General features: G+C 46.0%; 1 protein-coding gene across 1 annotated transcript in view; it reads left to right on the forward strand.

Moving 5' to 3' along the window:
- Positions 1-21,660, forward strand: part of Inpp5d (inositol polyphosphate-5-phosphatase D) — a 121,706-nt gene that overhangs the window by 68,615 nt on the left and 31,431 nt on the right. Inside the window, exons 6-11 of the mRNA XM_008838107.2 lie at positions 4,988-5,075; positions 10,236-10,316; positions 10,434-10,505; positions 11,929-12,052; positions 18,570-18,676; positions 20,754-20,856. Of these exons, the coding sequence (XP_008836329.1) occupies positions 4,988-5,075; positions 10,236-10,316; positions 10,434-10,505; positions 11,929-12,052; positions 18,570-18,676; positions 20,754-20,856 (575 nt within the window). The remainder of the gene's footprint in view (positions 1-4,987; positions 5,076-10,235; positions 10,317-10,433; positions 10,506-11,928; positions 12,053-18,569; positions 18,677-20,753; positions 20,857-21,660) is intronic.

A 21,660-nucleotide genomic window follows, 5' to 3' on the forward strand; every position in this document is an offset into this window, starting at 1 on the left:
TTTTTTGAGACAGGGTCTCACTGTAGCCTTCAGTGACCAGGAACTCTCTCTATATAGACCAGGCCGGCCTCAAACTCACAAAGATCCACCTGTCTCTGCCTCTGGAGTGCTGGAATCAAAAGTGTGTACTGTCATACCCCAGCCTGTTTTGTTCGTTAACTGAAGTTCATTTGCGGGAGTTGCCCTGGGAAGGCAGGAAAGTGAAGGACACCACCAGCTCTTTCTCATTTGCTCTAGATTGGCCCTTTAAAGAAATTACGTATTTGTATTTTATGTGCAGGAGTGTTTTCCCTGCATGTAAGTACACCACATGCATGCAATGCCCATGGATGCCAGAAGAGGGCATCAGAGCCCCTGGAACTGTAGTTACAGTCTGTGGTTAGGTGCCATATGGGTGCTGGGAACTGAACCAAGTCCTCGGCAAGAGTAGCCAGTGTTCTTAACCACTGAGCCATCTCTCCAGCCCCAGAAGAAATATTTTAAATGAGTAAAACTTCAGATAGAAGCCAGGCATGGTGGTGTATGCCTTTAATCCCAGCACTCGGGAAGCAGAGGCAGGTGGATCTCTGTGAGTTCAAGGCCAGCCTGGTCTACATAGTGAGTTCCAGGTCAGCTGGGGCTACAGGGAGACCCTGTCTCAAAAAGACAAAAAAAAAAAAAACAAAACCTTGGGATAGAAAAGTAGGATTCCAAAGCGTCTGAAAGAAGTCACGAGGAGCCAAAACAAACCCCTCACAAATGGCAGGTTACCATGGTGTCTGGGGGAACATTTCAGGTACACGAGGTCTTGTGGCCTGTGCTGTCTGGTATTATCCTATGTTTACAGCAGTTTCTAGGCTCTCTTGTCAGTTTCTCTGGTGTTGTATCAATCTTAGCTTATTTAATATTCAGAAAAAATCTTTCATCATCAGTAATCAAGTTCAACTTTCCATTTAAAGACTCTTAAAAGCACAAACAAGGCCAGACGTGGTGACACATGCCTTTTATCCCAGCACGCAGGAAGCAGAGGCAGGAAGATCTCTGTGAGTTCGAGGCCAGCCTGGTCTCCATAGTGACTCCAGGACAGCTGGGGCTACAGGGAGACCCTGTCTCAAAAAGACCAAAAAAATTAAAAAAATGCACAAACAGAACAATTGGTAAATTTGACAAACAACTTCTTTGACAAATGGAGTGGTCATTGGATTGGCCAGACAGTCATTAATTTCAATGCACTGGCTTTCTGCTTGTTCCACAGTCTACTGGATGCAGACCAGCCATTTTTATAGGTCTCCATGGTAGATTTTGTTCCATTTGATGATACTGCTACAAATAGTTTATCACTAGGGAAAATGTACACAAATGGACTTTTCTTTTTTAAAAACATCATTTCAAAACAGCTGATAATAAGCTACTATCAGGACACAGATCCTGACCTTTTTTGTGTCCTCCTTGAGGAAGAAATATGCAGTCAAGTCTCCGTGCAACGCCTTGCCCAGACCTTCCCCCAGGCACTTCCACAAAGAGGCAGCTTCCCCCAGCACTGAGCTGCTACCTGGGCTTGCCCAGGACCTGGCTCACCTCATCTCTATGGGGACAGCAGCTCCCCTAACTTCCCTACTTCCTTGGTCCAGTATACCAGGGTAAAAAGCTTCTCTCTTTACTGAACGGTTATCTTCAGGTTGTTAGGGACACTGGGATGTCCCTAAGTCCCCTGTACCTTTTTCTTCACTTTTATAGATCAAGTGATAGGCATGAAGACTGCATAGGCCAAAGGGAGGAATTTCACAAAAATCTTAGATTGGAGAAAACCTGTTTCCTGTTCCCCCAACACTGTAAAGGTGTTGTTTCACAGAATTCTAAACCTAGTGTTGAAATTGCTTTGACTAACAGAAATAGGTGAGCTCACTTACAGCTTATCTTCCAGTAAGCATGAACTGAGGGTCTCCTATAAATCCTGTTCCAAGTGCTAAGATACAGAGTCAGTATAGAAAACCAGGGTTAGCAACAGAAGATAAAGGCGTCCTTTACATAGATGTTGAAATAGGTAAAAATTTTAATGCATTTTTAATTTTTAAAACTTCCTCTTTTTTTTCTTTCTGAGACAGGGTCTCAATATGTAGCCCAGCCTAACCTTGAACTCTGTCCTCCTGCTTTAACCACCCCAGGCCATTGCTTATAGTCAGCTATGAATTCACCTCTAACCCCAATGCTGGGGCTTGCTGGCTACCAGCCTAGATCGAAGTTCAACGAGAGAGAGAGAGAGAGAGAGAGAGAGAGAGAGAGAGAGACCGTGTCTCAAGGAAATAAGGCAGACAATGGAGAGCAGGGCACCTGACATCCTCCTCTGGCCTCCTTGTACATGTATGAGTGCACCTGCACACACATGTGCATAGACCATATACATATACACTACTCACACATATGCATACACAAAGGAAAAATTTTAATGATCAAATAATTTCTCCTGAATAAATACTAACACTACATTTCTGACTACACTGGGCAGAAAACAACTGGGGAAAAGATGAGAGAGAAATAAAAATATACAAATTACTTTATAATGGTGTCTAATCCATCTAGAATGAAAATAGTGTAATAATGCGAAAAAGCACAACACCTAGGTTAAATAAAAATCAGAGTAATGAGTTCATAGCAACACTAAAAATGTCAAAATTCCCAACAGAAAGTTGTTGAAGGAGATACAAAGTTTACTCAAAGAGAAATCAATCAGAAACCAACCACAAAAAAATAAAAACACTTAAAGGCATTAAACATTAATATACAAGTCCATTCAGGGCTCTAGGTGTGCTGTATTCATCAGTAATAAAGTACAATGTTATTAGGCACACTAAAAATAGAAAACGCCTGCTGGGCGTGGTGCCGCAGGCCTGAAGTCCCAGCACTCGGGAGGCAGAGGCAGGATCTCTGTGAGTTCAAGGCCAGCTTGGTCTACATAGTGAGTTCCAGCACAGCTGGGGCTTCAGGGAGACCCTGTCTCAAAAATACCAGAGAGAGAGAGAGAGAGAGAAACACTAGGGCTGGTTCAGTGGTACAATACATGCCTAGCATGCATAAAGGCCTATCTATGTTCAGTCCACAGACACCAGCTGTGGTGGTGCACACCTATAATCTCAGGACTTGGGAAGTGCAGGCAGGAAGAACAGAAATTCAGGATCATCCTCCAGTTAGCATAAGGCCAGCCTGAGATATCTGAGACCAGGAAAGGAGGAAGGAAGGAGGGAGGGAGGGAGGGAGGGACGGACGGACAGACAGACGGACGGGGGAACGGGGAGGGGGGACAGAGGGACGGAGGGACGGAGGACACAGAGAAGCAGTAAAAGCAATTTAGGAGGCAGACAAGACTTTGGGCCAGCCTGTCTGAATAGGGCTGATAGGCCAGTCATTGGTGCTGTCACTCAAGGTTTGGCAACAGTGACATAAAGTCATAATTCCTGGTTCTTCTAATTTGCCTTTGGAAATAAGAAAAGCAGAGCTGTCTGAACAAAGCTGTTCAGACCAGTCTTTATTTATAATAGCAAAGACCTCAAAGTAACCCAAATATCTAGCAATCGATTTGAACTCAGTTACTTGGCAAACTGTTTAGAGAGTGTGTGTGTGTGTGTGTGTGTGTGTGTGTGTGTGTGTGTGTGTGTGTTGTTGCTGTTGTTTAAAGTTTGTTTTTTATTTTTTATTTATGTATATGAGAGAGAAAGAGCATGAATGTATGCATGTATGTGTGGGTGCTCCTGGAGGCCAGAGGGGGTTGTCAGATCCCTCTGGAGCTGAGTTATGAGCTGTTCAATGTGGGTTATGGAACTCGGGTTCTCTGGAAAAGCAGGACATGCTCTTAACTGCTGAGTCATCTCTCTAGCCCCCAATTAGAATGTTAAACATGTAAAAATATGGACAGTTTTAGATAAAATAATAAGTTAAAAATGTAGCTTAAGATTTTCCACCATGGGGCTAGAGAGATGGCTTACCAGTTAAGAGCACTGGCTGCTCTTGCAGAGGACCCAGGTTTGATTTCCAGCACCCACAAGGCAGACAACAAGCTGTTCATAATTCCAGTTCCAGGGGATCTGACGCAGCTTTTCTGGCCTCTACAGGCATTGCATGACACATGCATGCAGGCAAAACACACATACACATAAAATAGAAAAATAAAATAAATAATTTTAAAAATGTGTTTTCCTAGAATCTGGGGAGGTGCCTCAGAGGTAAAACTCTTACAGCCAAGTGTAAGGAGCAGAGCTGGCATCCCCAGCACCGACATAATAGCAGGATGTGTGTAGTGGCTCACCTGTAATCCCAACATGCCAGAGACAGAGACGTGGCATCTCTGGAGACATGTAATCCCAAGAGCAAGTTGGCTGGTTAGACCAGTTGAACTGACCAGCTCTGAGTTTGAGACCCTATCTCAATAAATAAGGTGGCGAGTAAACCTCAGGTTTCACATGCATATGCACACACATACACATGCCTCCCACATGTTCACACACAAGCAGCACACATACATGTACAGATACCACACATATAAATAAATGTCATTTCCAGACCAAATCAGGTTGGAACTCAAGCATTTACATTTTTAACAAGATGTGTATGTGTGTATATATGTGTATGCGTGTGTGTGTGTGTGTGTGTGTGTGTGTGTAATTCCTGCAAAAACTAAATGTTAGGAAAGATGGATTTCTACTATTCAAAGTAGTTTTGTGTTTCCCGATTTGAATTTCCTCCAGACTACGTAGTGTTATGTGGGTAAGCCAAAGCCACATTAGATTCAGCTCTACCTACCGCACTCCAGCCTGCTATGGACAGAAAAGGGTGGGGGTCTGAGTGGGTGGGCCGGGCTGACAGGCTGGTTGATCTTTGCCCGGGCTTGTCCTTCTGGCAAGGATTATCTGATTTGCTAGTCAAGGTGTGACAGTGTAGAGTCTTTAGCTAGGGCCTGTGCTGCCCTGAGTGCGTCCTGTCCCCTCTAATTCTTCATCTTTACCTTGTCCCTCAGTGAAGTAGTCCGGACCCTCCTGTCCCTGGAGTCTCTGCAGAGGTTGTTTGACCAGCAGCTCTCTCCTGGCCTTCGTCCACGCCCTCAGGTAAGGGGTTTGGGACTGGAAAGATGCAGTTAATACGCCAAGAAAAAGAGATGAGTTAGCTGGCATGCCAAGGAGCTCAAAAGGCGATGGAGGCACCGCCTGCCCATGCTTGCTAGTCTAGCACGTCCAAAGGGGTAGGGATGGGGCATTCCTCAGCACCCTGCCCTTCCAAAAAGAAATTTCCTACTAGCACTTTATGATTTAAGAAATGAGGATTTCAGATTATGCACCCATCAGAAACACTGCTTATGTAGCATTCAGTAAAGAAGCATGCAGGGCCTCGTCCCACCATTTCAGAGGTGTCTGAGGCCGAAAAATATGATGTCCCAAAGTTCGTACATTTAACTCCAAGAGCAGCAAAATGGCGGCGCCCCTCCCCCACGCTTGCTCTTAGCCGAGCAGGAGCCTAGGGTCAAATTAAACAGATATATACAGATATATATATATATATATTTTTTTTTTTTTTTTAAAGTGTCTCAGTAAGGGTAACACACAAGCAGGGCCTGGACCCAGCTTTTTGTATGGTAGCGTTATACCAAAAGTAAAACATAAAACAACAGAGCATTGTCTAGCCAACACTGAAGAAGAGGGGGTCAGAGAAAGCAGTATCTCCAAAGAAAATATCACTTTCAGGAATATCAGAGACAGTGGATTAATAGTATTTTTTTTAACTCCAACAAATTGCCAGGTGTGGTGGTACACACTTTTAATCTCAGCACTTGGGAGACAGAAACAGGCAGATTTCTGTGAGATCAATGCTAGCCTGGTCTACATAGTGAGCTCCAGGCCTGCTGGGCTACAGGGAGACCCTGTCTCAAAAAACCAATAAATAAATAAGTAAACAAATAAACAAAAACTCCAACAAATAAATAAAATTAAACCTATTTATATATATATATATGGATAGCTTTGTTTTTTGGAGCATGTCATTGCATAGCCCAGGTTGGTCTCAAATTCATGATTCCCTGCCTTAGCCTCTTTAAAGTGCTAGGATTACATGCATGTACTGTACAGTACACCTGGCTTAACCCTATTCGTGTGTGTGTGTGTGTGTGTGTGTGTGTGTGTGTGTGTGTGTGCTTGTTCCCACAGTACTCTTGTGGAAGTCAAAGGACAACTTGCAGGAATCGGTTCTCTCTTTCTACCATGTGGTTCCCAGGGATAGAACTCATTGTCAGGCTTGGCAGGAAGCACCTTTACCTGCTAAGCCATCTCGCTGGCACTCTCCCTACCTTATTTTCTGTGATGGAGCCTCTCACTGAGCTTGGAACTCACTGAGAGTCAATTAGGCTGACTGGCCAATGAGCTCCAGGGTTCCAGCCCCTCCTCCCTCACCCACCATGCTGGGGTTACAGATGTCTGCCACCAAGCCCAGCTTTCACCTGGGTGCTGAGGACCGAACTCAGGTTCCCATACCTGCTTGGCAGGCACTTTATCAGCTGAGCCTTCTCCCCAGCCCCTTAGCCCTGCTCTTTACGTGGGGGAAAGGCTATAAACAAGGCTGTTCAATGCCAGCTGACAGGGAATAGGCAGCATATAGAAGGGAAAACATTCAGCCTCCCCTGATCAGTAACCAGGAAACACTGGAGACCTCTGCTTGCTTACCAGATAGACAGAACATTGACTGCTACTGGTGGCTGTTCTATTTGGACCCCACCCGTGTGGTGGGTAGCAGCGGCACTTGCTTCTCTGCTGTGGAGTGGAAATGGGCTTCTGAAGGGTGGATGGACTGTGAGATGTTAATTGCCTGTGCCCTTCAAGCAATCCCCTGTAAGAGGGGTGTCTTAGAGACTACCTGGGCACTGAGAGTACCAACAAGGATATGCATTGATACTTTGTCTCTGAAAGTGAAGACAGGAATTCCAGTGAACATGGAAAGACACAGAGCACAGTGCAATAAAGCAAGGTGCAGAATTCCATCCGTGGTGCAGGTGCCCTTGTGGAATGCCCTTGCACCACACTTACTTACTGTGTGGAGAGAGCCCACTACAGAGGAGTGTGGGAATGGAAGGTGCAGGTGAACAACTGCAATGGAGCCAGCGGGATGGGGAAAACGGGTCAACCAAGGGGCTTAAGTCATAGGGGTGTTTAAGTTTTCCGTACCCTCTGAAGGTTCGATACTTTGGTCTCTGAAACGAGCTGATGGTAGATCACACACATAAACAGGGACACTCAGAGAGGCCCCCATTATGGAAGCTTTTAAAACACCCTGAGGCTAGAAGAAAAAGAATAGATGGGGGCTTAGAGTCTGGCATGCTGGAGGCGGGGGAGTGGCCATGCAGCCCAGAAGATGGTGGAATAAGTCAACCCAGGAAGAAAGGTTCTCTGGAGCAGAATAGGTGAGCTGGGCAAGGAAGTACCTGCTTTGGAGTCCCAGGTACTCCGATGGCTGAGGCAGGAGGATTACTTGAGCCCATACATTCTAGGTTAGCAACATAGCAAGACTCCTCAAACCCAAGGGGGGAAAAAGAAAAAGAAAAGAATAGGTAAAGAGCCATATCAACATCTTTCTGTACCAAATGTCCTGTGGCATCACCATCCCTAGTGCCAGACAAGAAGATGGATCAGAGCAAGGACCCTCTGCACCATCACCAGTGGCCTTACCAACGGAGATGTCTAAAAACCTCTTTTTACAAAAGGACAGCTTTCAGAGCTGTTCTGGTCTTCAGTTTCTTTGAATAGCCATTTCGAAATATGCCAAAGAAGAATATTTTGAGGCGGCCTATTTTGGTTTTCCACAGATTTTTTTTAACAGAGAAAATGTATTGGTGTTCTATTTATAAATGAAAAGATTCATCAGGGGGAAAAGTGTTTTTATTTTTCTTCCTGTGAAGTGAATGATAGGTTAATTTCTAAGAAAGTAAAAGTAAATCTAAACAAAACAGGCTCTGCCAGACACCAGAATATAGCTTGAATGAAAGAGCACACCTTCAAATCTTTGAAGTAGATACAGAGAGAGACCGGGCCTGCAGAGATGGGCCTGGGGTGGCCTGATGGGGGCCCAAGGACAGAGGACAGCATTTGCATTTGGAGGCAGGACAGAGTGAGGAAGGCTAACAGACCTGGCGGAGAATGATGCCGCTTGCCACCACCCAGGAGATCATAGGTCTGGAAGAAATGCAGAAAATGTCCTTTTAAAATTGTGTTTTTATTTTTAAGTATGTGTATGTGTGCGGATGACTGCAAAGGCCAGAAGAAAGTGTTGGATCCCCTGGAGCTAGAGTTACAGGCAGTTATAAGCCGCCCAATGTGGTTAGGAACTCAGGTCCTCAAGAACAGAAAGCATTCTTAACCACTGAGCCATCTCTCCAGCCCCAAGAATGTCTGTCTTGATGGGCCCTCAGATTTCAAAGTGCAGGGCAGTGACCTGAGGCAGGGAGTTGAGGAAAGAAGACCGGCCCTCACACCTGAGTTCAGGGTCTCATCCTACTGGCCTGCTGTTCCTTCATCTGGGCCGTGGGAATAGTGATGTCCTACCCAGACAGTTGGGAAAGGGGCATGAATGTCCAGTTTGTCTGGTACCTGACAGGGCACTGACTCTTGCCAACGCAGGGCCCTTTCCCTTAGGGAGGCAGCGGAACACTGCTGGGGAGGTGCAAAGTACAAAAGTCAAAACAGTTGCTGGTCTGGGGGCTAGGGAGAGCCCTTGACCAGCCCCTGTGGGAAAGGAGAGTCCCTTAACTTTCCTTGGAAGTGCCAAGCCACTTTAAAAGTATAGCTAAAGTGGCTGGGTGTGGTGGCGCACGCCTGTAGTTCCAGCACTTGGGAAGCAGAGGCCGGCAGATCTCTGTGAGTTCAAGGCCAGCCTGGTCTACATAGTGCATTCCAGGCCAGCTGGGGCTACACAGAGACCCTGTGCCACTAAAGCAAGACTTGTTAGCACAGACCTGGGTTACATCTACAGACCCTATCTCAGACAAACAGAAAACAAAACATACCAGCAAACAAACCCATAGGAGTTGTACCATGGCTGATACTGTGACCAAGGGCTGTACTGAAGAGCTAGCATGAGGTAAATCTCTTTCTGTTCTACTTGGTATTCAACTTAGTTGCACACGTGTCTGGTCTCCTCATCCTGCTTCTGTAGGAAGAAACGGTCCCTTGTTAATGCTACCCCTCCATCAATGCAGCATGTCTGGAATAGATATTTTATAATTTATCTTTGTTTTGGTTTTTCATGTATAGGGCTTGGGCTTGAATTCGGGACCTCATTCACACTAGGCAAGCTCACTACTACTGAGCCTTATAAATGTTTATTCTGCAAATAAATGCTTGGAGTTGGTGCCCAGAATACAAGGATGCCAGTCCTGTCCTGCCATTTATTAGCTATTTAACTTTGGATGAGTAACTACAGCTCCCTGGGCCCCTGTGGTCACTGAACAAGTCTTTACTGGTCAGACATTGTCCCAAGCACCAGTGTTGCAATACTGAACTCAATTCTCATGAACCCCATGTTCTAGTAGGGAAAACATACAGTGACATCACAAATGAAAGCAACAACCTTGGTTCATGGTACAGAACACTATGGGGTGATTTGATAGAGATGACTGAGTAACTGTTTGAGTTACAGTGGTCAGGGAGGAACTCTTGGTGGATCTGAGATCTAGATGGCAAGATGACCTTCCCAGGTGAAATCCAAGTCTCTGGATATTCCTTGGCATATGTAGGTCAAAGCAGATCAGAAGAAAGTCTGAAAGTGGCTCAATGTGGGGCATCCCAGTTTACAGTGACTTTAGAGACAGGGTCTGGAGCTCAGACACTGTCCTCCCTGATGTGGGAAGCAGCCAGTGAGGGTTTTAAGCAGTGGGTACAGGTATATTTGGAAGTAGAACAGGAACACCAGTGCAGTAGATGTAGGAGAGTGAGAGGGTGGTGATTGAGGATGGCCCTAGAGTTTTAAGTGACTGAGTGGGGGCGGTGAGAAGCACTGTGGGTGATGCAGACTCGGAGAGAAGTGAAGGCCTTTTTTTTTTTTGGCCATGAGGATTTTGAGGTACTTATATATGCCCAGAGTCCTCATCTACAGAGAAGGGTAAAAATGGTACTTAGAGGGGGAGGTGGAAGACAGAAAGAGGAGCAGCATGGGAAGCCCTCAGTGCCACCCCCATGACTCACCCTCAGCCCGAGCTGACCTCGTTTGTTCTCATCTTCATCTCCCAGGTGCCCGGTGAGCCCAATCCCATCAACATGGTAGCCAAGCTCAGCCAACTGACAAGTCTACTGTCTTCCATTGAAGATAAGGTACTTGCAAGGGTCCTGCGTTCCCTCCTGGTTTCTCTGTGGTCCCCTCTTTGCACTGAGAAGGGCCAGGTTGTTCTGCATCCCTTTCACGCTCTGTCTCACCACCGCTGCCCACAGGTCAAAGCCTTGCTGCATGAAGGCTCCGAGTCTCCCCACCGGCGTTCCCTCATCCCCCCTGTCACCTTTGAGGTAAGTGGCTCTGGGGCAGTGGAGCCTGGCTTGGAGACCCTCCCTTGTTGGGGGTGTCTTTGCATTTCCTATGAAAAGGGGGCTTTTAAAAAAAAAAAAAACTGGGCTATAGTTGAGGAAGGAACCTAACAGCAGAAAATAGTGGTTGGTGAAGCCACCCAGTTGGGAAGTGGGTAAACGTTAAAATTGGTGCCTAGGTGCTTCTGTGTGACATCCCCTCCATGGGGGGCTGCAAGGGGACTTCTTGTTGATTCAAGATGTTACAGACTTTGTCCTTCTAAAGTGGGAGTGATGTGTGACATCAAACTGGCTATAAAGTCTCAGGGTAGGGGACCGCTACAGAAAACGACATCCCTGTGATTCCTTTGAGAACGACTAGATTAAAATCTCTAAGTTTACACTTGGAAATGTGTTGGATTTTTTAGTGAATCCCTACAATTCTGGCCCTTCCAGCCCAGTCTGGCCACGCTTTCATGAAACACCGTACTGACCACCCCAAAGCCCTCTCCAGTCATGAAAATTATCCTGCAAAAGACACATTTCTATTTTCTCTCCCTACCTCCATTTTTAAAATTCGCATTTATGTATTTATTTAGTGTGTGTGCATGTGTGCGGGTATGTGTGCATGTGCGCACGCGTGCGTGTGCATGTGTGCGGGTATGTGTGCATGTGCGCACGCGTGCGTGCACATGTGTGTGTGTGTATGTGTGTGTGTGTGTGTGTGTGTAGATATATACATGCCATCCATGGCAGACATGTGGAGGTCAGAGGACAACTTAGAAGAGTTGGTTTTCTCCTTCCACTACGTGGATCCCAAGGATTGAATTTCAGGTCACTAGGCTTGATGGCAGGCCTAGTCATTTCACCCCTATGCCTCATCCATCCCCCATGTATTTTTGAGAAAGTCTCTTGTAACCCAGGCTGCCCACCTGTCTCCACCTCCCAAGTGCACCGTCACACGAAGCTTGGATTTTCATTTTCTGAATAAGCCTAAGCAAGTGTCTTTATCCTACTTATTATCAGTAAATGTTCAATTAGTGGTTGTAACAAGGCCCCAGAGTGTAAATCTATTACTAAGATTCTTTCCAGAAGTAGATGACACATCAGATTAATGAGTGTTGTCAAACTAATCAGTGAAGGAAACATTTCCCAACAGCTTGTCTGTTTCCTCCACTAAACCTGTTGGCGGAACAGCTGGGCTGCACGATGGCTGAGCTGGGCTCAGCTCCAGTGTGAGCCATTCTTGGGTACTGTGGAATGTACACGTGTGAAGCCAGGGTGAGGGAGGTTGGGAGACTGCAGCCTGGTGTTCTCACACAGATGCTGGTCCAGGGTTCCCCAACCATGTAGACAAAGCTCTCAAGGTTGGCATCACCAAAGATAAGCCAGAAAACCACTGAACTGCATCCCTTGCTCTTTGAAGGTGAAGTCAGAATCCCTCGGGATTCCTCAGAAAATGCAGCTCAAAGTGGATGTTGAATCTGGGAAACTGATCATTAAGAAGTCCAAGGATGGTTCTGAGGACAAGTTCTACAGCCACAAGAAAAGTAAGCCCCCTACCAAATGGAGCTCTTATGAATTACCAGTAAATAGGTGTGCGGTCAATATCAGACTGCCAGCAAGAGCCAGGCCCTCTAGGCAGTGGCCCCTGTCCTAGGTGCCCACCATGCCTCACTCTGCCTGTGGAATTCATGCATAAGGATACCTCCCATGAGCCTCCCCTGTATGCTCCCTCCCTCCAGTCCCTGGGAATGAGCTTATAAGTCACATCACAACTGCCCCAGTGGCATTCCTGTCTGTACATAGTGATTCTGTGTCCCCTTGTGTGATGTGTCTTCTCTTCCTACAAGCAGCCAGTCTGAGCCACTCTGTCACCTTACCATGCTGGGACAGGCCCTGTACTGATAGTGTGGCTGGCTGAGCTACTGGGCGGCATCTTTAGCATTGGCTGGGTGGCACTGTGAACTCTGGGAACTGAAAGGCCAAATTCACATCCCAGCTCTGCCACTTGGCAGTTGGGGGCCCTTGGCCTACCTCTCCCAGCCTCAGTTTCCACTTCTCAGGGATTAGAAAGAGTGAGTGAATGACATGGGATGTAACCTGCCACCAGCTGTTCTGGACGCTGAGCCGCTGCAGCTCTGTTTCTGCACATCCAATCTTCATGCACATAGTGGGGGCGATCGCCTTGACACAGGCTGGTGGAGAAGCCGCTGTGGGTAGTCTCAGCATCCAGGGAAGCAAGCAGGACCTATATTTTCCCAACTCGTGAGGGATTTTTATTCTGATGCATTGATCAGTGACTAAATACTCAGATAAATCTATTAATGCAACAGCTTCAGCTGTCCCGAAACTTCAAGGAAAACAGAACAGCATGATGGGTAGGAGTCCTTTGGGAAGATGGAGTGGTTTAGGGGCTCAGGAAGGGAAGGATTGCCCTTTTAAGCAGGAGGTATGTGAACTGAGTCCCCTGGTTGGGAAACAACCAGTCCAAAAGGGATCTAAGGGAAGAGTATTCCAGCCAGGAGTACAGCATGTGTAAACATTGTGAGGTAGTATGGCAGGGCCTTGAAGAAAAGCAGAAATGGGCCATGGGGACAGCACTGGAGGGCAACAGTAGTGTTGGATGACTTAGCCTCTTGAGAAAGTTAACAAGGTTTGATGTTATCTCATGGGAACACTTTGGAAAATTCCAAGCAAGAACTTACAAGCTTAGTGCTGTTGAGTTGGTACCACAGTGGTCCTGCAGTCACAGTAAGTAAATGTTCATCCCCAGAATATGGGGCTTGACTGCCCAGTTTCAAATCCAGGCTCTGCCACCTGCTGGCTGTATCACACTGGCCTAGTGACTTAGCCTCTTTGTGCCTCTATTCTTTGTCTGTAAAATGAACATGGTAACAATGGACATCTCATGGAAATTGCATGAGGACCCATGAGCACCTGCTTTCGAGAGCAACTTTTGTGTCCCGTACTGCCCTGAGGGTGTCCAGAGAGGGGCCAGGGAGGGCTCCTCTGCTGATCCCTTCCTGGGTTCTGGCCCTGAGTCAGGGTGGGGATCAACACCGTGCAGGAAGTAGGGTGCAGCCAGGGGCAGGCCTCAAATAGTGCAGGGGTGGACAGTGTCTCTTCCTTCCACCATCTGGAGTTCTTGGCAGAAGCCAGCACAGATGACCAAGAGAAAAGTGAATAGATTCATCGAGTGTAAGTTGCATGTGACATGGGAGCCCTTGCCAGAAAATGAGGGCCAGGAGGATGGCGGGGCAGAGTGTCGCAGGCTAGGTCTGGGAAGAGTGGACACCGACGGCACAAAGGGACTTTGTAAGTTTAAGGTGCTAGGAGGAGTTTGGCCAGGGCTGATGTTCAGATTCCTCTCAGATCTGTTTGTCCGTGGAGATAAGATGTTCTTCCCTCCAGGAATGGGGAGGGGACTTGTCATATAACGATACATCTTATCACCTGTACCCCTACCCTGTATTTTTCAAATTCCTTCAAGGAAAATACTCCTTCTGTCATGGTGCCATATTTTGGGATAGTGGATCCTGAGTCCCTTCAGTAAATGGCACAGTAGGATACCAGAAACTCAGACATGAGCCCTAACTCAGCCGCTTGTGACCTGGGCCAGGATCCTCTTTCTAGAACTCAGCTGTATCCTACACAGTTGCTACAAGGCTTTGAAAGGTGACTGTCAAAACACTTGGTGCCTGGCATCCAGGAGGTGCTCGGTGCAATTGGCTACTGCCATTGGTGTCACTATTATAATTATCCCCCCACTGTTACTGTGAGGGCAGATGGAACAGGGGTGGGGACATGTATCAGAAAAGAAAGCCTTTAGACCCTGGGGTAACAAGCTGCCAGTTTCTACAGAGTTGAGCTCATAGCACCAGACACAGGGCTTCGCCTTACTGTGTCTAGATGGGAAGTGACTGACAGTCTGAGCAGGAAGGCTGTGCCGGAAATGGTTAGTTTAGAAAAGTGCATGCCACTTATGTGGGGAGAGTAGGTCAAGAACGCAGTGCACAGCCGGGTCACCAAGGACAGCTAACTAGGACACACTGAGAAGTGCTGAGAGCAGTGGGACTTCATGTGCCTAATTCACTAGATGTACCATTCCATGCTATTTACATGGTATGTAGTTTTCTTCATCAATTTAAAAACTAAAAGGGGAAAAGATACTTTTTAAAGAAAAAAGGTGGGGAGGGGTGCGCTAGAGAGATGACTCAGTACTTAAAAGCACTGGCGGGAACTGAACTGGAGCCGGGTTCAGTTCCCAGCACCCACATGACAGCTAACAACAGTTCCTAACTCCAGTTCCAGGGGACCTGACACCTTCTCCTGGCCTCCACGGGCATTGTACATACATGGTGCACTTATATATATGCAGGCAAAATACTCATATACTTTTCTTTAAGTAAATAAATAAAAATATATATAATAAAATGAAAGAAGGAAAGAGAGAGAGAGAGAGAGAGAGAAAGAAAGAGAAAAAAATCACTGATGCCCAGAGCCTGACAGCCCAAGCGTGTGGCGCATACTCACCTCACTCCTGTCCCCTGGTTGGCTCAGCTCCCCTTCTGTGATCGTTTTGTTATATTCTGTTTTTCCAAGTTTGTTTTTTGTCTGTTTTGTTTTTGTTTTGAAGCAGGGTCTTGTGTAGTCCAAGCTAGCTTTGAGCTCACTGTGTAGTCAAGGCTGGTCCTGAATTCCTGATCCTCCTTCCTCTACCTGTGTAATTGCACTACATAAGTAATATATGGCGCATTGGGGTTTTTTAAAAATATTTTTTATTTATTATTTTTATTTTATATGTATGAGTGTATTGCCTGCACATATGTGAATGCAATGTGCATGTTATGCACCTGTTGGTTTTTTAAAAGCAAAAATACAGCCAGGCGTGGTGGCGCATGCCTTTAATTCCAGCACTCGGGAGGCAGAGGCAGGCGGATCTCTGTGAGTTCAAGGCCATCCTGATCTACATAGTGAGTTCCAGGCCAGCTGGGGCTACAGGGAGGCCCTGTCTCAAAAAGACAAAATAATAATAATAATAATAATAATAATAATAATAATAATAGTGCAAGTTGGGCATTGTGATACACATCTTTAATCCTGCTACTCAAGAGACTGAGGCAGGCGGGTAGTGAGTAATCCTCAGTGCTGGGATTGTAGGTACATGTTGCCAAGCCCAGCTTATGTGGTACTAGAGATCAGACCCAGGTCTTCACTCAGGTTGCCTGTCCCCAACACAGGAAGTTGGAAGAGTCTTCTCTGGGAAACTTGACCAGTGGAGGGGCCAAGCTAGAAAGCTTTTGCCATCAAATATTTTCCTGTAAATCAGACTGGAAGCCCTGGGCAGACCCTCCTGTCACTGTTGGAGCACAGACAACCATGGACCACCTTCATGTCTTCATGAGTAACTGTACTGTGAGCCATCCCTAAGCTAGAATGCCGTAGGTTGATCTGCTTGTGTTTTGTTGTTGTTTTGCTTTGTTTTGTTCATGTCAAGGCTTTTCTATGTCATCCATGTTGGCCTCTTACTATGTAGCCCAGCCTAGCCTTGAACTGGCAGTTCTCCTACCTGCCTGGGATCACAGGCATGCTCTACAAGGTCTGACTACCCTATAGACTTTAGATTATGGTGCAGAAGTACTTTATCAACAAGGAGAGGTGGCCAAAATATCCTACTAATATGAAAATCTACTTGTCAAAAATGTAGGAATGGATCCTTGTACTTTTCTCTTAATAATTAACTTGTTCATTTTGCTTTTAATTTTCTTTTTTCTTTTTATATCTATGAGTGTATCGCCTGCATGTATATAACTGTACCTGTGTTGTGCATTGCTGGTGGAGGCCAGAAAAGGGCATCAGATCCCCTGGAACTGGAGTTACAAACAGTTGTTAGCACCATCTGGGTGCTGGGAATTGAATCCAGGTCCTCTGCAAGAGCAGTCAGTTCTTCAACCACTGAGCCATCTGTAGAGCCCCAACTTATTCATTTATTTATTTCAGACAGGGTCTCACTATGTAGCCCAGGGTGGCTTCAAATCACCACCCTCATGCTTCAGCTTCTGAATGCTGAGATTGCATGATGCTCAGCTTGTACTTTCATCTCTTAAAATTTATATTTATGTGTCTGTGGGTGTCTGTTTGCGTGTGTATACATAAGTACATTGCCCACAGAGTCCAAAAGAGGGCATTGGGTTCCCCTGGAGCTGGAGTTACAAGTGGCTGTGAGTTGTTTCATATGGGTGCTGAGAACCAAACTTGGATCCTCTAGATGAGTAGCAAGTACTCATTATGTAGACCAGGCTGGCCTCGAACTCCTAGAGATCTGCCTGCCTCTGCCTCTCAAGTGCTGGGATTAAAGGCATGCACCACAATGCCTGGCCTATTTTGAACTTTTACTTGTTTATATTTTCAATATTTTAAAAACCAATGAGTTATAGATTGTTTATTTGTAATACAGGAAAATTTGAAGTGAATTGAAGGCGCACGCCTCTAATCCCAGCCCTCGGGAGGCAGAGGCAGGTGGATCTCTGTGAGTTCAAGGCCAGCCTGGTCTACATAGTGAGTTCCAGGACAGCTGGGGCTACAGGGAGACCCTGTCTCAAAAAGACAAAAAAAAGAGAAAGAAGAAAGGATCACTAAAGACTACCTCCTTCATACCTTTCGATTACTTGTTCCTGGGTCCCAATAGAACATGAAACACACCCACTCCTCTCTTAGACTGTAGTCAGTAGAGGGCACAGTGGCTTTAAATGAGGGAGCACCAAGTATCTGCTGGGTCATATGAAAGGACCAGTGTTGACTGCTTCAAACGTACAAAGCCAGCAATTTCATGATTCAACCTCATAATTGCAAATCTCGTCCCCTCTGCAGGCATCAGCTCACAGTGATGTGATGATGGCTCTTTACTGAAGCCTGTCTAGTTAGAGATGGCTCAAAATTCAGTGTCTCAGTTTACCTCACAGTATTTTTCTGAGCTTGCAGCAGTGGAGGGACAGTGGGACACCAAGAAAAAAAATGAATAAAAAGACAATGCATCGAAGGAGTATATAGATGAAGGAAAATTGGACTACAAGATAGTAGTACAAGAGAGTACTTGGGCCGGAGCTACACTTGGCTAAGCAGTTAAGAGCACATTCTGCTCTTACAGAGGACCAGAGTTCAGATCCCAGCATCCATGTCTGTCAGGCGGCTCCCGACCAACTGTAACTTCAGCTCCAGGGTAATCCAAGGCCTCTGACCTCTGTGGGAACCTGTATCCATGTGCACCTAACCACACAAACACACATACACACAGACACACACAATTAAAATAATAAAAAATATTTAAAAAAAGAACAGGTACTCTCTATAGAGGGAACAGCCACAGAGCAAAATAAAAATGAACAGAAATGGGAAAAAAGAGGAAGAAGGACAGTTCTGGGAGGGTCAGAGGCCAGAGGGGAAGTCCAGCCTCAGCCACATGTGACCTTATAACAAAAGCCCCCAAATAAATATACATAAATCAATTGTAAAAATTGAAAAATGTAAAGGGCTAGAGATACAGCTCCAAAGCTGTCATGTGTGGGGCCCTAAATTTGATCCTCAGTACTGTAAAAAGTACAATGAAAGCATGGTACTTGAGGGAAGATTTCAGAAGGTAGGACAGACAGGCAAATTGATAGAAAATAAGAGGTGAAATTTGTCTTGGTTTTTGTTTTTTGAGGCAGGACCTCATTCTTGGTCTGATGGTGATCTTCCTGCCTACCTCAGTCTACTGAGTGCTGAGACTCAGGCATGCACAACACGCCCAGCATGTTCTTGTGTTGGCATACCAGCCTAGAAAGTTCATACCAATAATGTGTTACTATAAGAGAAATGAGGGAAAGGGGAAAATTTTCAAAGAATTCAGAAAAGCACCTCACCGAACAATACATGTTTCAGGTCGCAAAGGTTCCTAGTGCTCGGCACAGTGGAGGAGGCATATCCCAAGGGGGAGGTCCTACAACACTGGGTTCAAAGGACAAGCAGAAAAACCCTCCAGAGCAGAGACAAGTGAACAAAGCAATGAACTTCATTTTTCTTAAGTCCTGCAGCTCATCAAGTCACAGAAGTTTCTGAACAAGTTGGTGATTTTGGTGGAGACAGAGAAGGAGAAGATCCTGAGGAAGGAGTATGTGTTTGCTGACTCCAAAGTAAGTGATGACAGATGTCTAAGATGGGGCAAGAAGGTCCTAAGGACTGTGGTTGTGTCAGGGAATGCAGTCACTAGCTCCCTCGGTTCCAGAGCACCCCTTTATACCAGGGATGCTGTGGTTAAGGATCAGGTTCTAAGCCGGCTGGGATTTGCACATTTCCCGTTCCACTGTCCTGGGATCAGTTCTGCCTTCCCTCCTTGATACACTGCCTCCGGCTGACAGAAGGTGTCTTTATCACCTGTGCCGCATGCCCAGTGCTGTGCCTGGCCAGGAAGCTTTTATTAACAGCTCCTCTTGACTGGATTTGGGAGCCCTTTGGATCAGCCCTGGATTTAAATCTTGAGTCCTGACCAGGCCCTTAGGAAGACTTGTTTCTACACTTTCCTTCACTCTGCAGAAGTGAGATGCCCCGGCCAGGACTGGCTACCAGAGGAAGAGGCACTGTGGACCCCAGGAAAACCCCTGGGTGGGCCTCTGCACAGCTAGAGGCGGGTTCTCCATCCCTGACGACTCACCTCAGAAATTCCCCTGATGAGTTGAATGCCACATGGAGGGCTTGTTCACTCTCCTCCTCACAGCTCATGTGAGGCGGTGAAAATGGGTGGATGAGCAGGAAGGCACCCATCCTGGCTTGTGTGGCCAGCACTGGGGCTCCCGGTGCAAGGTGATAGAGACAACCCCACCAAGTGCCAAAGTGCCTGTCCTGGGAGTGGATGTCAGGGCAAAGTGACAGGCCCGGGCTGACAGGAACAGTGGACACTGTGTGTGCAGACAGACGGTGGGAGTAGGGAGAGATGTCACCTGACTGGGCAGTGTTCTGTCCTAGGGGACACAGGTTTCAAAACCAGTTCTACCCCATTGCTGCAAACTCAGAGGGTTGAGTCACTGAGTTTTGGCTATCCCCAACTAAAGACAGGTTTCAATACAGAAATCATTGTCAAGGCAAGCTGGCCCTTTGCAAGAGCACTTGTGAGATTTGCATTAATGATGCTGAAGCATATAAAACTGCAGACTTTGTGCACCCGAGACGGCTGGCTGGGCCCTCATGTGGCACAGCGGGAACTTTTGTGTGCTCTCATTTAAAGTCAGCCACCCTAGTGACAACAGAGAGAGGGAGACACCAGCTTCATGTGAACTCAGGAAAAATAAGTGAGAAGGATTGAGAGATCTTTTCTTAATATACCCTTGTTTTTACTTAGATTTTTACATTTTCTTTTCAAAAATTTTATTACATTTATTTATTTGGGGGAATGTATAGAGGCCAGAGGACAACTTACAGGAGCTGGTTCTCCCCATCTACCGTATGAGTTCTGGAGAGAGAACGCTGGTCATCAGGTTTGGTAACAAGTGCCCTTTACCCACTGAGCAATCTCATCAGCACTACTTTCTTTTAATTTTCTTTCATCAACTAACTTACTTTCATTGGTGAAAAAGTAGCAAATACAGATAAACAAAATAGTTGACTCTGAACTATAACCTAAATGCTTGTGTCTTGGGATCTGGATTTGGGCTTATTGAGACAGGGCTACATAGCACAGGCTAGCTTCAAATCCATGGCAGCCTTTTACCTCAACCTCTCAAGTGTTGGAACTGCAGGCTTGAACCTCTATGCCAGGCTACATGTTTTCTAAAAGGCAAAAGTGCAGTGACGCAGTTCATACCATTGTTGCCCAAGTAGCTTTTCATATCTAACACTGTATCGTGGCCACCTGTCTGTGGGTAAGGTACTTCTGTACCATAATTTTAGAACTCAGTGGAGTTCTAGCTTATGGAGGGTCCACAATACAGTTATTCGTGGATCCCCTACGAATGGACATGCTGCCGTGCTCTGATGTGGTTGGATGTCTACAGTTCCTGATTTTTCTCATCAAATCACATCCTTACAGTGGAATGACTGGGTCCAAGAAGCCACTCATCCAGGGCTTTGGATGCATCCCTCCAGGTGGCTGTTCTGCAAGCTTCCCTGATTTATCTATATGACCCCTCAGTGTTTTTGAAACTGACCCAGTCTTTTGTAGAGTCGAATGTGCAGGGAGGTGGAGGCCCTCCTCAGTGTCTGTCCTTCTGTCCCCAGAAGAGAGAAGGCTTCTGCCAGCTCCTGCAGCAGATGAAGAACAAGCACTCAGAGCAGCCGGAGCCAGACATGATCACCATCTTCATTGGCACCTGGAACATGGGTGGGTCCCCATGACCCCTTCTTCCTGTCACCCCCCCTTGTGTCTGCCTTCCTGCCTCAGCATCCATCAATGGCACAGGATGGATGTGCCACTGCTCCTGCAATGGATGTCCCCCACATTGCTCCTGCGTCATCCTAATCTCCAGTCCATCTGTACAACCTCCTTTCTAAAGAATTCTACCTCTTCATGAGATGATGAATAAGAACATGAGCTCCAGGGCTAGTGCACCCCAAAAGTAACCAGAGTACATTACTGTGCTACTTGCCAGGGGTCCCAGCCCTGGAAGAATGAAACCCAGCCCTGTTTGTCCAGAGAGAATGTGGGGAAAAGGGGAGAAAAGTACATGAATGGATGGATGGATGGGTGATGGAGGAATAGATAGGAAGGTAGGTAGGTAGATGAAAGGTAGACAGATAATGGATGGATGATAGATAATAGATAGATAGATGATAGATAGATAGTTGTAGATAGATGATGATAGATAAATAGATGATAGATAGATAATAGATGATAGATAGATAGATAGATAATAGATAATAGATAGATTGATTATAGATAGATGATAGATAGATAGATAGATAGATGATTGATAGATAGATAGATAGATAGATAGATAGATAGATAGATAGATGGATGATTGATAGATGATAGATAGGCATATGATTGATGGATGGATGATAGATGATAGATGATAGGTAGATGATTGATGGATGATAGATGATAGAAAGATAGATAGATGATAGATTGATAGATGGTACCATGTTAAATTTAAATAACATGTAAATAGCATATAATTTTTTAGTA

Source organism: Nannospalax galili, unplaced genomic scaffold, assembly GCF_000622305.1.
Source record: "Nannospalax galili isolate Female #2095 unplaced genomic scaffold, S.galili_v1.0 scaffold1138, whole genome shotgun sequence".
NCBI lineage: Eukaryota > Metazoa > Chordata > Mammalia > Rodentia > Spalacidae > Nannospalax > Nannospalax galili.